Below are 15,252 nucleotides of genomic sequence, written 5' to 3'. Positions count from 1 at the left end.
TGGTGATTCTAGCCTAAGAGTAGTTAGTCCCCATGGGAAGCATATTAATTGATGTAGGGTGCTGGGTGGTTTACTTTCTGCAGAACCAACTAGTAAGGAAGGTTAGCTGTCATGTGACTCGCTCTTCAATCCATAAAAGACATCTTCTCTCTTGTTACCTGTTGGAGAGTGGTGAGCTTTTTTCCCTCTGTTCTGCACAAAGTCATGTGTCCACATTTTCTTTCTCCTACCTGATAACTGCAGAGGATTTCTACTCTAGCATATATTGGTGCACTGTGTGTACTATGTCCCCAGGCACTTTGGTTAGAGAGTAGTTGGCAACAGGATTTTGTATTTTGAGAGATGACATACTCAGATCATTGGACTATCCTAAAAACTGCTTAAGGCTGGCATAAACATTAATCTTTTCAGTATTTTCCAGTCATAACCCTCCCACCTGAATTGCAGATTCCTAGATTAGAGGTCCAGGTGGGAATAGATGGATGTATGACGTGATAGCAGCAGCATCACTGTTAAGATAGCATCATTGCTTTTTTCACTGAAGCTGTTGAGGTTGATATGGAAAAAATAAAAACAAGTTCAGTATTATTGTCCTTTTTCTTGTCCCTCTTCATGACTGGTTGGTTTTTTTTTTTGGGGGGGGGGTTATTTTATTTTTAAAGATTTTATTTATTCATGAGAGACACAGAGAAGCTGGTTGGTTCTTTTGAGGTGTTTTCTGACAGGGTTGATTTGACACACTGATTGTAAGTTTCCCTTTCTTCAGCCTTTGTTTACCTAAGTTGAGACCTGACAGAATAGTAAATTGATTTTCCCCGTTGGGGGTTAAAAAAAAGTGAAGGAGGGAAAAAGACCACTCTTCTTTGGACTCCGTAAAGGAATAGAAGTTGGTTTTGAGAAAGTAGATATAGATTCATTTGATACATGATTAATTGGAATGGTGAATGAAGCAAACTTTTCCACGTCCTTGTAAAATGGATGCATTTTTCCATCAGAGCAGTGGATTTCTTAATATTGAGTGTTTTGTTGGTTTCTTGTTTTTGTTTTCTTCATAAAGGAGAAAATTTTGAGGTACTACGTGGGCTGACCTCCAGAGCTAGTCAGAAATCTAGACTTCCTTGAGAGGCTCATCTTGCAGTCTTGTGGTTCTGGAATCAGGTGTTGCCAAGAGAAGCAAAGCTTGTTAGGATAACTGTGTCTTGCTGCCATTGACCTTTCTTATTACCTCTGAAGAGGTTTGCTATGTTATATTCTTTTTTTTTTTTTAATTTTTATTTATTTATGATAGTCATACAGAGAGAGAGAGGCAGAGACATAGGCAGAGGGAGAAGCAGGCTCCATGCACCGGGAGCCCGACGTGGGATTCGATCCCAGGTCTCCAGGATCGCGCCCTGGGCCAAAGGCAGGCGCCAAACCGCTGCGCCACCCAGGGATCCCATATTCTTTTATTGTTAAAATAGTGTAGAAGTTAGTCCAATAGTTGGTGTGATGTTTGACCTTGTATCTGATGTGTACAGTGAGGCAATAATGCCAAAGTTTTTATGTCTTGGGACATAGAGTGAAGTATAAAACTTGGAAGGTATTTCCTGGGGCAGATAATCTTCCAAATTTGTTTCTTGAGATATGGATGTCTTCATATACCCCATAGCCCAAGATTAATACTTTATCAGCATTATTGCACATGGGTCAAAGGACTTTATTTAATATAATCTCTACACCCAACATGGGGCTCGAACTCAGGACCTGGAGATCAAGAGTTGCATGCTCTACTGACTGAGTGAGCCAGGGCCTCCAGAAGGACTTTTTAAAATTTTTTTTCCAACCAGCTTGTCAGTCTGCCTCATTCATTTTGAAATTTATGAAATTCTGCAAAACAGAAAAACTGTATTTGAAGAGCTCTGGAGATAGTTCTTAGATTGGGTCACTAGCAGTAAAAGTAGCATTGTGTTACTATGTTGCTTAGTGTTTTGTCCTAATTAAAGAGAATAATAGGGCATTTTTACCAATTAAAAAGATAATCTTAGCAAAAATTCATCGAAACTAACATATGGGGGTTTTTCAGGGAGAAGTAGTCTCACTAGTTTTGGTCTCCTTGGGTTGGACTCTTCATGACCTGTCTCACTAAACAGGATCTTAACCTACCTGCTCATCTCATGGTTTTTTTTTACGGGGGGATGTCTTCTTGAAGGCAAGGATCGAGTTCTTAACTGTTAGAACTGAAATTCTGAGAAACAATTAGGGCTGAACGAAGGAAATAACCTTGTTACAACCTTTGGAATATGACTTTTACTGTCCTGTAATTTCAGAGGCATCTCCATTCCTCTGGCAGTGAAGTGACCAGAGAGAACTGTGGCAGAAAACCTCATTTAGATCATTATATGATTTCTTTATTCAGTCAACAAATAGTTTAAAACCTACTGTGTACCTTGAGTGTGTACTTTGAGTGTTCAGTTAAATCAACCGAGAACATTTCACTAATTTAGAGCTCAAATTTATTGCCCCTTACTTTCTCAGTACTTCCCTGTTTATAGGCCTTATTTTCCGTAGGGGACAGCTGTCTAAAATACATTAAGATTTGGGACCTCTCTTCTTTCTAGGAATTGTTACCTCTGAAGAATGAAGCTAAATTTTTGGGTTCTCTGAGCAAAAACCACAGCCTTTATTGAATGAGTAAGCCGGTAGTGGCAGAAAAGATAGATTTATTCATTTGTCCAATCTGTGGCTTCAGCAATATTTCCTTTGGTTCTTTTAAGTACTTAGCACTAAATTAGGTGCTGGACATATAATGGTACAACATATTATCTGATTGATGCTGTAGAACCTATATGGTTTGGAAGAAATAAGGTCAAAGAACAATCCTCTTTGTGTTCTGAGCAGCCTAGACATGGCAGTTGTCTTTGAGTGGCGTTTTGTTTTTGGTTTTTTAAGATTTTATTTATTTATTAGAGACAGAGGACAGAGACACAGAAAGAGAGACAAGCAGAGGGAGAAGCAGGCTCCGTGCAGGGAGCCCGACATGGGACTTGATTCTGGGTCTCCGGGATCACGCCCTGGGCTGAAGGCAGTGCTAAACCACTAAGCCACCGGGGCTGCTCCCCCCCCCCCCCCCCGCCCTTTTTTAAGCTTTTATTTATCTATTAGAGACAGAGAAAGACAGGCAGAGGGAGAAGCAAGCTCTATGCAGGGAGCGCGATGTGGGACTCGATCCCGGGTCTCCAGGATCATGCCTTGGGCTGAGTGGCTCCCCTTAATATATGTAGTCTTCTTTCATCATTCTCCTGCCTCATTGCCCTGACTATGAAAGGGAGTTAAAGAAAGCACATTTTGAGAAAAAGCCTCAGTCCATACGTGCTGTAGTGGTCTGAGTCAGAGTTCCAAGTGCAGATTGTTACCAGGGCTGTTGGAATGGGCTATCCTTTACGAGAGAAGGTATGGGTTGGCATTTTGAACTCTGTATGGGTGGAGGAAGACACCTTAGCCAGAAAGGGGGTTTTAATAAAAGTCAGTACATCTTTGTAATTCTCTCAGGGTATGGAATAGGAATTGCAGAATGGGGCAGCTTTTGTATTATAGCAAGACTTTTCAACTTTGGTACAAATGATATTTTGAGCCAGATGATTGTTAGTTGTGGTGGGCTGTCTTGTATATTACAGGATCATTAGAAGTATCTCTAGCTTCTACTTACTAGATGCCAGTAGAATATACTTTTCAACATTACTAAATAGCCCCAGAGGCAAAATCACTCCTGGTTAGGAATCACTGTATTAGATTATGGTTTGTGAATCCAAATATGAGTAGACTTGAGAAATATCCTTTATAGCATTCACAGTTATGAAGGTAAGACATAGTGGTATGATTTATTTACTATACAGTAAAATTTGGATTTCCTGTTTAATAAAGATAAACACTTGAAAGCTTTCCCCACCCCTTCCTGCCCCGCCCCCCAATTTAGGAACCTCTCTATTTGTAGAACTGTGGTATTACTATATGGGAAGAATGAACCAAAGAACTGCAGGTACTGCCAAAGTGTCTGGCTGGATGGTTAATGTGTCTTGTCTTTCTGGGGGTAGCCTCAGAAGTCTGTTAGGATTGGCCAGGGCACCTGCAACAGTGTCGAAATCTGTAATATTTATTTCAACACATTGTGCATTGTCAGCCTTTTTGTGTTAAAACCATGTCACAGGTCCACAGAATAAGTAGCTCTTCAGTTGAGACTGAGAAAAACAGCCTTATTTGGCCATGTGGCAAGGGCTTTACTGCTTCAAGCTCAAGGAGCAATGTCCCTTAATTCTTACAAATGAAGCATAGAGTCTCTTAAGAGATCCATTTACACACTACCAGGACTGGGCTGAGTACTGGCCTGATTATACTTCCTGGTCATGAGAGCTGTCTGCTATTCTGGGGGTTGGGCACTGACTGATTCTTTTTTCATTTGCCCAAAATCCTATTAGTTCAAAGGGAGATATGCTCCTTTGCTTTACCTATTCTCCTTTAGGAGGGAGGGCATAGATGGGAAGTCATAATTTACCTTCAGGATTATTGTGACAAGCATCTTGGGTAGGAAGGTTAAAATGAAATAACCCTAGGTTTATTGCTTACAAGAGCTGTCTACATTTTTGCATTCCCGTGGTGTGATCCCATAGTTAAGGGTCATCTGAAATCAAGAGTCAATGTGTAAGGAAGTCTGACTGGGAGGATTACCCCTAGTTTTGTAGTACTGGTAAAAAAAAAAAAAAAATTTATTTGAGAGAGAATGAGCAAGAGTGAGTGGGACCAAGGATGTGGTGGGGAGGGGCAGAGGGAGAGAGTCTCAAGCAGACTGCTCTGAGCACAATGTGGAGCTCAATCCCACGACCCTGAGGTCATGACTTGAGCCAAAATCAGGAGTCAGACACTTAACTGACTGAGCCACCCAGGTGCCTCTGGTTATGTTTTTAAATTATATTTTTATTTTGATCTTTTGGGTCTTGTTATCTTTTTATCCTCACAAGCCATGGAGGTGGGTACTACAATTTTTAGTAATGATGAAACTGAGGTTCAGCAACATTAAGTAACTTGTCCAGGGTCACACAGCTAATGGTAGTATAGCTGGGATTTGAACGTAGAGCCCATAATGTGCTATTTTCACTGCACGGCACAAAGGGTATTTTATATTTTTAGGAAGCTTCTTGTAAATGAAGTGATTGTGGTCCTGATGACCCTTCAGCAGAGGCTAGTGGGGAAACAGACCTCAGGCACTAGATAACTTCCCATTCCTTTTACTTATCTGATTTCTGTGAGCCATCCATTTATTCCTATTAGTATGTAATTTATGAGACCTGAAACGCTGTGTTTTCCCAGAGTAGCAGAGAGGAGAAAGAAGGTCACTAGTTTCCTTGCAGATTCAAATAGAAAATGGAGAAATGAACTGTGGCCTATCATTGAGTGGAAGGATATAGTTTGGTGCACATGGGAGAAAAGGTGTCTGTCACACACATACCAGGGGAGGTGTGGCTGTGCATAAAACTGGGGGAGGGAAGAGGTGGGGATCAGATGAGATTGGCTCTCCAGGAATAGCGTTTCTAGTACTTCCGAAATGAATTACTGCATGTCCTCTTTGCTCTGTGATGTAAGCTTTGGAAGGAACCTAACCTAGAGGATTAGGGAATGAACTTTCCTCCTTGATGTCTTTCATTTCAGAAGCTTATCGTTCCATAAGGCTTATTTTTCAGACCCTTTATTACTGAGGAGTGGCCCTTGTAGGAAAATCCTCGGAGATCCTGAGGTCTTTCTCTGTAGAAACCCAGTTTCTTTGATGCACAGCAGGTTTAGTTCTGCTTATTTTAGAGTGACTATGGGAAATCAATCTATGCTAAAAAGATTTCCCCCTTTTGTCAATAAAATATGACTTGCTTAAAAAAAATTTTTTTTTTTTAAAATTTCAGTTAAGGGATACCTGGGTGGCTCAGTGGTTGGGTGTCTGCCTTTGGCTCAGGGCGTGATCCTAGAGTCCCAGGATGGAGTCCCACATCGGGCTCCCTGCAGGGAGCCTGCTCCTCCCTCTGCCTGTGTCTCTGTCTCTCTCGTGAATAAATAAAATCTTAAAAATTTTTTTTCAGTTAAAATTAATAAAGGTAGAGACAATTAGGGTATTTAGCTAGAAAATCTGATAACTGTCATGTCATAAATAGTTTATATTTCATGTTCAGAACACCTAATTGTGTCTAATTTGCATTATCTAGCATATTTAGGAACATGATTCTGAAAATCTTTGGGCAATAGTCATATATGTTCTTAATTTATTCATTCTTTAAACAGCTTTACTTCTGATTCTTTTTAAAAAGAGGTTGTTTGGGATCCCTGGGTGGCGCAGCGGTTTGGAGCCTGCCTTTGGCCCAGGGCGCGATCCTGGAGACCCGGGATCGAATCCCACGTCGGGCTCCCGGTGCATGGAGCCTGCTTCTCCCTCTGCCTGTGTCTCTGCCTCTCTCTGTGTGTGACTATCATAAATAAATAAATAAAATTAAAAAAAAAAAAAAAAGGTTGTTCGGGATCCCTGGGTGGTGCAGCGGTTTAGCGCGTGCCTTTGGCCCAGGGCGCGATCCTGGAGACCCGGGATCGAATCCCACGTCGTGCTCCCGGTGCATGGAGCCTGCTTCTCCCTCTGCCTCTCTCTCGCTCTCTGTGATATGACTATCATAAGTAAATAAAAAATTAAAAAAAAAAAAGAGGTTGTTTAAAACATCATCTAGGTCTTTATTGCCTTATCTTGGAAGCTTGATAAATCTACCTGAATTCTTCTGTCCTTTTTAAAAACATGGTAACATAAGGGGTTGCTTTTTCTATATTGAGATAGATCGTGTTTCTTACATATCAAATTAGTATGTACTAGTATGTCATAGTATCTGATAAGTCAGACTTTACCAGTAACTCTGGCTTCTGCTTCCTATCTTTCTTCCCTCTTATCTTTGCTCTGTCAAGGTTAAATATATTCTTTTTTTTTTTAAGATGTTATTTATTTATGATAGAGAGAGAGAGGCAGAGACATAGGCAGAGGGAGAAGCAGGCTCCATGCAGGGAGCCTGACGGGGGATTCGATCCCCGGTCTCCGGGATCACGCCCTGGGCCAAAAGCAGGCGGTAAAACCGCTGTGCCACCCAGGGATCCCAAGGTTAAATATATTCTGACCAAAAGCTTCACTTATCATTCCTTCTCATTTCGCCCTGTCATGTTCAGAACAGTGCAAAAAGCTTTTTAACCATACTATCCCTCCAAGGAACCACTACCCTTTACAAATGTAAGATATCCAACTATTCTCCCATGACCCTTTACATTTAAGCTACAGAACCAAAACATTAGGAAGTAACCATAATAGGTATAACAGAATAATATTCCTTGGTGTTCCACTGTTTGTTTTTTAAATATTTTTCTTTATTTATTCATGAGAGATGCAGAGAGAGAGAGGCGGAGACACAGGTAGAGGGAGAAACAGGCTCTACGCAGGGAGCAGGGAGCCTGATGTGGGACTTGATCCTGGGATTCCAGGACCACGCCCTGGGCCGAAGGCAGGCGGTAAACTGCTGAGCCACCCAGGGATCCCTTGGTTCCACGGTTTTTTAATCAGTTTTCCACCTCTGACGTTTTTCTGAGTTGTGTTCTTAGAAAACCATGAAAAAGAGTAGAAGTGTTGGATGATTTGAGTTTTGCTATTATGGTCTACTTCCCTAAAACATGTTTTCAAATCCCTTCACTAAGGTAACTACTATCTTCTTCAGATGCCTAGGGCTATGGACAGGATAACATGGAAATAATTTAACTCAAGTATAATAATAAACAGTGTAGCATATGTGTCAGATATGCTTTTTCTGCTAACACCCCTATCTCCATGGCTTCCTATCAAAAAGATGGCATTGAGAACCTTCTGTGGCCCCTGGGAATGGGACTCTGGCCTTACCTTGAGGGGAAGGAAAACAAAAGGATGGAAAAGGTTAAATATAACATAATAGAGGTTTAATAATATCTAACTTAGGAGGATAACCTGGACCAGAAGTTAAGATTGATTAAGGGGTTTACAGGGGAAGATTATTCGAGGCTTATAGCTTATTTTTTTCTCACTATTTATCTCTACAAGGGTGGCTTTATAGCACTATTTCTGTAGGGTCATTGCCCAGGTTAGGGGTATAGTTCCTCCTCTTTTTCAACCTGTACCCCCTGAAATAACCCCTAGTACATAGGTAGAAGAAGGGTAAGTAGATGGAGGGGAGGGGGCATTCCCTCTAGAAGATTCCAGGTGATATAACCTTGTTTAACCGCCAGTATTTTTTCCCCCCTCTCTCTTCCCTCCTACAGAAATGGAGGCAAACGACCATTTTAACTTTACTGGCCTTCCCCCTGCACCTGCTGCCTCAGGACTGAAACCCTCTCCCTCCTCAGGGGAGGGCCTCTACACTAACGGGTCTCCCATGAACTTCCCCCAGCAAGGGAAAAGTGAGTGTGAGGGCCACATGGCCTGGGGAGGGAGTGGGCATAATTCCTATAGAGCAGGTTGATGGGACAAGATTTGGCTCCCCTCTGGGCTAGCTACCTCACTACAGCTCTTTTTTCTTGCCAGGTGGGGAGGGAGGAAGTAAATCCTCAGAACTTCAGCTGCTGGAGAGAAATCAAGTTTCTAAGAACAAGTTCTAGGGGTTTTTGGAAGCAGCATTCTTAGTCTTGACTTAAGGTTGGGAGGGGTTAGAAAAACATACTGGCTTTTTCATCTTGGCCTGCTCTTCTGTCAGCCCTGTTCCCTGGCTACTGCCAGAGTGGTGAGATGGCTACTGCTTCTGATAACACTTCTGGACCCATGGGAGAGATAAAGGTCCAGCCCCCTGAGAAGCTGTTTTTAAAGGTGAAGCCAGCCCTAGGATTGGGGGTGGAGAGTTTGGGTGAAGGTAGGGATGTGTTTGCCTTTTAGTTTGTGTAGTAGAAGAGAGGGCAGATGCTTGGAGTGTCTGTGCCACCCCTGTCCTTGAGAGTAGAAGGTAGGGACAGAGAGAGTTTTAATGCTTACTTAGTTCCCCAAAGGGAAACATCTATTATAATTCCAGATGGAAGTGTTGCTGCCAAGATCAGGTCTTTCCCTGGATTTGGCTTATCAGTTGCTCTGTACATAGCTCTGCCAAGTACTTCTCTAATCTTGCCTGGATTTCAGGTACTTTATACTTGGAAGCAGAGAGAAGCCCAAATGCTTCCCTCCTTCCTTACAGCAGAAAAATACTGCCATAGCCTTATACCTAACTATTTCTCCCTTCTGTCCTCCACACAGGGGTTGCAGATAGATAGACGAAGCTCCTTTATTTCACTGGAGGACCCCCTCCCCCAAGTGTCTTTAGTATCTTGGTTCATTTTATTTGAATTGTCCTCCAGTCCAGAGGTGTTGAGAACTGAAGTCTGTAGCACTGGTCACGCAGTGATTTTCCCCCTGCAATATTACCCTCCAGTTCCTATGGGGGGGCCAAGCCCAGCCTTCTGAGTTGGGATCTTGCTGCTGTGGTGACTGCAGATTCTATTCTTAGCCCAGCACAAAGTGCTGGATCTGCATGTGCCAGTGAGGTGGAGGCTGTCCCTTCTGGTGCCACTGCAGGGCCAAACGGGCTCTGGGGTAAGGGGGGGGGGGGGCGCTGGAGAATTCAGTCATGCCACTCCAAGGCAAGAATTCCTCTAGGGAATGAGGGTGGAGAAGAATGTAAGTCACTGTAGGGAGTCTGCAAGCAGCTTCATTTAAAAAAATAAAAAACCCTGAGCATCAGCAGCAGTCAGCTCTCTGCTGGTCGCTCCTGTGCTAGGCCAGTAGAGCTCCCCAGCTCCCTACTCAGCAGCCTCAGAAGCAGTTGCTAAGCTTACATCCAGGAGCATCTGGGTTCGGTGTTCCCTGGAGACCGAAAAGCTATAAATATAGCAGAGGGGGAATCCCCCTCCCCTTCACCTTCCCTTTTTCTAGTCAGCGCTGTTCTTTTGGTAGAGGCGCTAGATCTTGCACATGGATCTGTAACTGACCCTTCTCCTCTTTCTCTGCCAGGTTTGAATGGGGATGTGAATGTTAATGGCTTATCTACTGTATCTCACACTACTACTTCAGGGATTTTGAACTCTGCTCCCCACTCCTCCAGCACCTCGCACCTCCATCACCCCAGCGTGGCCTACGACTGTCTCTGGAACTACTCACAGTACCCATCTGCCAATCCTGGCAGCAACCTCAAGGACCCACCCCTTCTCTCCCAGTTCTCGGGGGGACAATACCCACTCAACGGCATCCTTGGGGGCAGCCGGCAGCCTTCATCCCCAAGTCACAACACTAACCTTCGGGCTGGGAGCCAAGAGTTCTGGGCCAACGGTACCCAGAGTCCCATGGGGCTTAACTTCGACTCACAGGAACTGTATGATTCCTTTCCTGACCAGAATTTTGAGGTGATGCCCAATGGACCCCCTAGTTTTTTCACCTCCCCACAGACTTCTCCTATGTTGGGATCCAGCATCCAGACCTTTGCACCCTCCCAGGAGGTAGGCAGTGGTATCCATCCTGATGAGGCAGCAGAAAAGGAGCTGACTTCAGTTGTGGCAGAGAATGGCACTGGCTTGGTAGGCAGCCTGGAGCTGGAAGAAGAGCAGCCAGGTATAACTGGGTCTGTGAGCTGGGCTGGGAGAGGAGAAACGGGGCTGGGGGGGGGGGGGGCAGTGGCTTTTTGAGGTGAGGAAAACTTGTCTTTCCAGCTCTCTGCAGTGGAGGCTGATTTGCATGTTGGTGATTAGCAGAGCCAAGTGGCTGGTGTTTTTGTGGCAGCAGCACCAGCTCGCGAGTGGGAGTGCAAATTATTTCAAGCTCATGCAGAGCTGCTGGCCTGGAGAGGGCAGGTGGGCGAGCCCGAAACAGCCCCAACAGACACGCTGCATCAAGAAGGGCTTCTTCCAAAATACAGGAAGGGGTTGGGGCATTAGTGGAGGGCATTGAAGCCAATTTGACTTGACTATGGCAAGGCCAGACTGGGCTGCTTGAAGTGGGCTGAGGCCTAATAGTGATTGGCACCCAAAGGTGGGAATGATGCAGGCAGAGCATACCGTTGCTTGTCTACTCCATTTTTGTTGTTGTTGTTGTTGTTGTTGTTGTTAGCATTGGTACATGTGATAGTCCCTCTCTTTTTCCTCAAAATAGATAAATGCTTATTTTAGCATTGATTCCAAATACAAGAGTGACCACCCTATAAAATCACTGGGTATTTTCTCTGCTTACCACCTGTTCCCACTGGATGGGGAAAATAGCTGAGAATATGATGGGGCTCTTATCTCAGACCCCACTCTCCTTTCCTCCTCTCTTTACTTGCTATAGGATTTTATTAGCATTACTCACTAGAGTATCTTGGTAAGATTGGAACCCAACCATAGGACTGGTACTTAAAATTACTAAAGAATGAACATCCCACTAGCAAAGACTGACTGCCTACTGTAGCCACAGTTGAACAGTTGAAGGCACTGATATGACTTTTGCTCTCTTCTGGGATTTCCTAGAATTAAAGATGTGTGGCTACAATGGCTCTGTCCCTTCTGTGGAATCATTACACCAAGAAGTCTCAGTCTTGGTCCCTGACCCCACAGTGAGCTGCTTAGATGATCCTTCACATCTTCCTGATCAACTGGAAGACACTCCAATCCTCAGTGAAGTCTCTCTGGAGCCCTTCAACCCTCTGGCACCGGGTAGGCTTGGCGGCTGGCTCCCTTCAGTTTGTCCATGCAGAAGGTAGCCAGCTTCTATCACCTAGAAGAGATGGTAAACCAAGGAAAGTATTGAGGAATTTGGGGCATCAGGGCCTCCAGATAATCCTGTGGCCGAACACAGTTTCATGCCACTGGCTGACTAGGCCAACTGCACTCTGAGCTGAATTGGTTCATTTCCCAGGTTCTCTCCCAATGTTCCTTTTGGCCAGGAGCCCTGGGCTGTAATAATTCACTGGATAAGGACTTATTACCACATAGTTGGGCTATTTGAGTTCTAACTATCTCACTAAGAAAACTTGCCAGTGAACGAGTACCTTTCACCCCACTGAAATATAAGAAAAGCCGACTTTATGATGAATGCTAGAATTTTGTGTTGGTCTGTGGGTCGATATAGAGCCCATGCTTTTCCCTTCATTTCTATTTCAGGCTTTTACAATCCCTATTAGCCTGGTGACTTTACTGTTTCAGGGAGAGAGCTGTAGAATTTCCTTAATTTAATAATTAGAAAGAAACTTCACACAATGAGAACTAACTAGAATTGGGAAATCCTGAGACCAGTATTTCTTAAATCTTGTTTTCTGATTTTTCCACCTCCTGAAGAGCCAGTGAGTGGAGGACTTTATGGTATAGATGACACGGAGCTGATGGATACAGAGGACAAGCTGCCTCTTGAGGACAGCCCTGTGATTTCTGCCCTTGATTGCCCTTCTCTCAATAATGCCACTGCCTTCAGTCTCCTGGCAGATGATAGTCAAACTTCAGCCTCTATCTTTGCCAGCCCCAGCTCTCCACCTGTTCTTGGGGAGTCTGTCCTGCAAGGTAAGTGAAGAGAGGGAGGACAGAGTCTCTTCAACCCGAGAAAAGGTGAGGAAACCAGTTCCGTAGATAGGGCCTTAGGGATGGGCGCCTTACTGGGAGCTGAGGGGGCTATGGAATAGTGTGCGTTGGGACTAAAAAAGGCACAGGCTGCTCACTGACTTCTGCCCTGTGCCCAGAAGAACTTGTGGGACTTGGAGTTTGCAGGAAGAAGGAGGCCAAGGGCCTTACTGGGTCCAGGTAAAAGGTACTTCACACAGTGACAGCAATAGCTTTGCCCTTTAACCTTCATGAATGGCTGGAGAGGACAGCCAGAGGCTACTTCTTGTTTTCTAACCCTAGGGAAAAGCCCTCTAAGTGACTCTGTTTAGTTTAGTCCAGGTTCGACTGAGTAGACTCTCTTGCTTTGTAGGACACTATTTTTCCTTACCCATCCTGTCCCTTTGGATTCTAGATAACAGCTTTGACCTGAATAATGGTAGTGATGCAGAACAGGAAGAAATGGAGACTCAGGCTTCAGACTTCTCACCACCTCTCACCCAGCCAACCTCTGACCAGTCATCCACTATTCAGCTCCATCCAGCAACTTCACCAGCAGTCCCACCAACAGCTTCCCCGGCAATCTCCCTGGCAGTTTCGCCAGCAGCCTCCCTGGAAATCTCTCCAGAAGTCTCCCCAGCGGTTTCGCCAGCAGTCTCCCCAGAAATTTCCCCAGTCATCTCCCCGGCAGCTTTCCCAACTGTCTCTCCAACTTCATCAGCAGCCCTCCCACCAGTCTCTTCAGAAGTCTCCTTGACAGCCTCCCCGGTGACCTCCCCAAAAGTATCCCCTGCAGCTTCCCCGGTAGCTGTCCTCCCAGCAGCCTCCCCAGCAGATAAGGATGTCAGCACCTTCCCTGAAACCACCACTGATCTGGAAGAGATCACTGGAGAAGGAATCACTACTTCTGGTAGTGGTGAGTGTCAGATTCTGTTCCATTCCTAGTCAGTTTCAAGAAGTTGCTATCCTTTTGTGGCATTTAGCCCTTTCCTGCTGGCCTGTTTCACTGTTTTGCTTAAATTCTTAACTTGGGTATCCCCCTATCTTCCTCCCAAGGTGATGTCCTGAGGAGACGTATTGCTACCCCAGAAGAAGTTCGTCTTCCCCTCCAACATGGGTAAATGCTCTAATTTGCTACATACATTGACCTTGACAAATTTAGTGAATGACTTTAGGAAGAAGGGAAGAGAGGTCATCTCATCTGAGATGGAGAGGAATGGGCTAGGCAAAAAAATGGATTAAAGGACAGTTATCTGCAATGATAATGCCTGAGATTCCTAGGCTTTCCTCCTTCTCCCAGGATCTGCCTCCCCTCACCTATTCTTTATTCATCTTGTAGCTACTTGGATTTTCGCTCCAGGGGCTTACAGCTGTTATCTTTTCCAAACCCAGCTGGTGACCCTAGAGCTCAGATATCCAAATTAGCTGACTTGCTTTATATACTTACAGAAGGGATAGCAGTGAGTAGGGAGTGGCTAAATCCTGATGAGTTAGGATTTTTTATTATTATTATTTTTTCAATGCTCTTTGGAGAGGTAAGGGCAAGAACAGTATGTGACTAGAATGAACAAGCCAGTTGACACTGAGGGCCTCATAAGAATGACTGCCTTCCTGATTGTCCCCACCCCCCACCCCTCTAGGCTACTTGTGGTCACCAAGTCTGAGTTCTTAAAGTTTTGAGAGAAAGATAAGGCTTAGTCTTAGAATAATCTGTTTCTCAGAACACAGAGTTCCTTACTAAACCTTGGCCTACAAAGTCATTTCATGAAGTCAGCAGCAAGTTTACTCTTCTGCTTGTGCCCTCACCCTCTTTCTTTTCTGCTTTTAGTCTTCATCCTTTTCACTGGAAACCCAGCAATTGCTTTGAGTGGTATTGGGGAGGGGGTTCCTAGCTGCTCATCACACACTGACTTTGTCAAGGCAGGGTGCAGGTCTTTCTGGGCCTGTGGAGTTTGGTGTATTGCCTTCCCCCCGGGGCCCTGAAGGATTTGTAGAGCTCAGGCCTGCCTTCCCACCACACTTGTGTCTCGTGCTATGTTTGCATCTAGTAAGACAGGATGCTGGGAGGGTCATCTCAGTGAGCTTGGCTCCTGGGATGGCTTGACTGTGGGTAGGAGTGTGACCTGGCGGCAGGGCACGTGTGCTTCTCTGGCAGGTGGCGGAGAGAGGTGCGCATCAAGAAGGGTAGCCACCGATGGCAAGGGGAGACATGGTATTATGGTCCCTGTGGGAAGAGGATGAAACAGTTTCCAGAAGTGATCAAGGTAATGTAGCTTTCATGGGCATTTTAATGGAAGCACGGGCTCTTTTCTTGGGCCCAGTGGCAACAGACTAGCATTTTCTGCTCTTTGGCCTGTTCTGCTTGTGCTGTTGTTGGACAAAGGCATGGTAGGGCTGTGACTTTATTAATGCCACTTTGCCTCCTCCTTTTAGTATCTGAGCCGCAATGTGGTACACAATGTCCGCCGTGAGCACTTCAGTTTCAGTCCCCGTATGCCTGTTGGAGATTTCTTTGAAGAGAGAGACACACCAGAGGTGCATACCCCAGGGTTAAATATGCTTTTGTCTCTGAGAAAGAATTGGTGGACAAGTTGTAGCTTCTTGTGGGGTTTGGAGGTTCTGGGGCATTGAATGATTCAGAGGATCCAGTGGCTTGCACCCTCACAT

At 44.7% G+C, this 15,252-nt stretch overlaps 1 protein-coding gene across 6 annotated transcripts in view; it reads left to right on the top strand.

Annotated features, from left to right (window-relative positions):
- BAZ2A (bromodomain adjacent to zinc finger domain 2A) overlaps positions 1 to 15,252 on the top strand; it is a 34,727-nt gene that overhangs the window by 7,144 nt on the left and 12,331 nt on the right. For 5 of the 6 annotated variants that reach the window (XM_038549718.1, XM_038549719.1, XM_038549720.1 and 2 more), the window contains 9 exons: positions 8,329 to 8,466; positions 10,040 to 10,633; positions 10,771 to 10,872; positions 11,524 to 11,709; positions 12,331 to 12,549; positions 13,001 to 13,501; positions 13,642 to 13,702; positions 14,741 to 14,849; positions 15,019 to 15,120. In XM_038549718.1, coding sequence (XP_038405646.1) covers positions 8,331 to 8,466; positions 10,040 to 10,633; positions 10,771 to 10,872; positions 11,524 to 11,709; positions 12,331 to 12,549; positions 13,001 to 13,501; positions 13,642 to 13,702; positions 14,741 to 14,849; positions 15,019 to 15,120 — 2,010 coding nt within the window. In that variant the 5' untranslated portion in view covers positions 8,329 to 8,330. Of the gene's footprint in view, positions 1 to 8,328; positions 8,467 to 10,039; positions 10,634 to 10,770; positions 10,873 to 11,523; positions 11,710 to 12,330; positions 12,550 to 13,000; positions 13,502 to 13,641; positions 13,703 to 14,740; positions 14,850 to 15,018; positions 15,121 to 15,252 lie in introns of those variants that run through there. The other variant, XM_038549721.1, reaches the window with a different exon arrangement.

This window comes from Canis lupus, chromosome 10 (genome assembly GCF_011100685.1).
Source record: "Canis lupus familiaris isolate Mischka breed German Shepherd chromosome 10, alternate assembly UU_Cfam_GSD_1.0, whole genome shotgun sequence".
Lineage (NCBI taxonomy): Eukaryota > Metazoa > Chordata > Mammalia > Carnivora > Canidae > Canis > Canis lupus.
The sequence above is the reverse complement of the archived record's forward strand: the minus strand, read 5'-3'. Positions and strand labels throughout refer to the sequence as shown.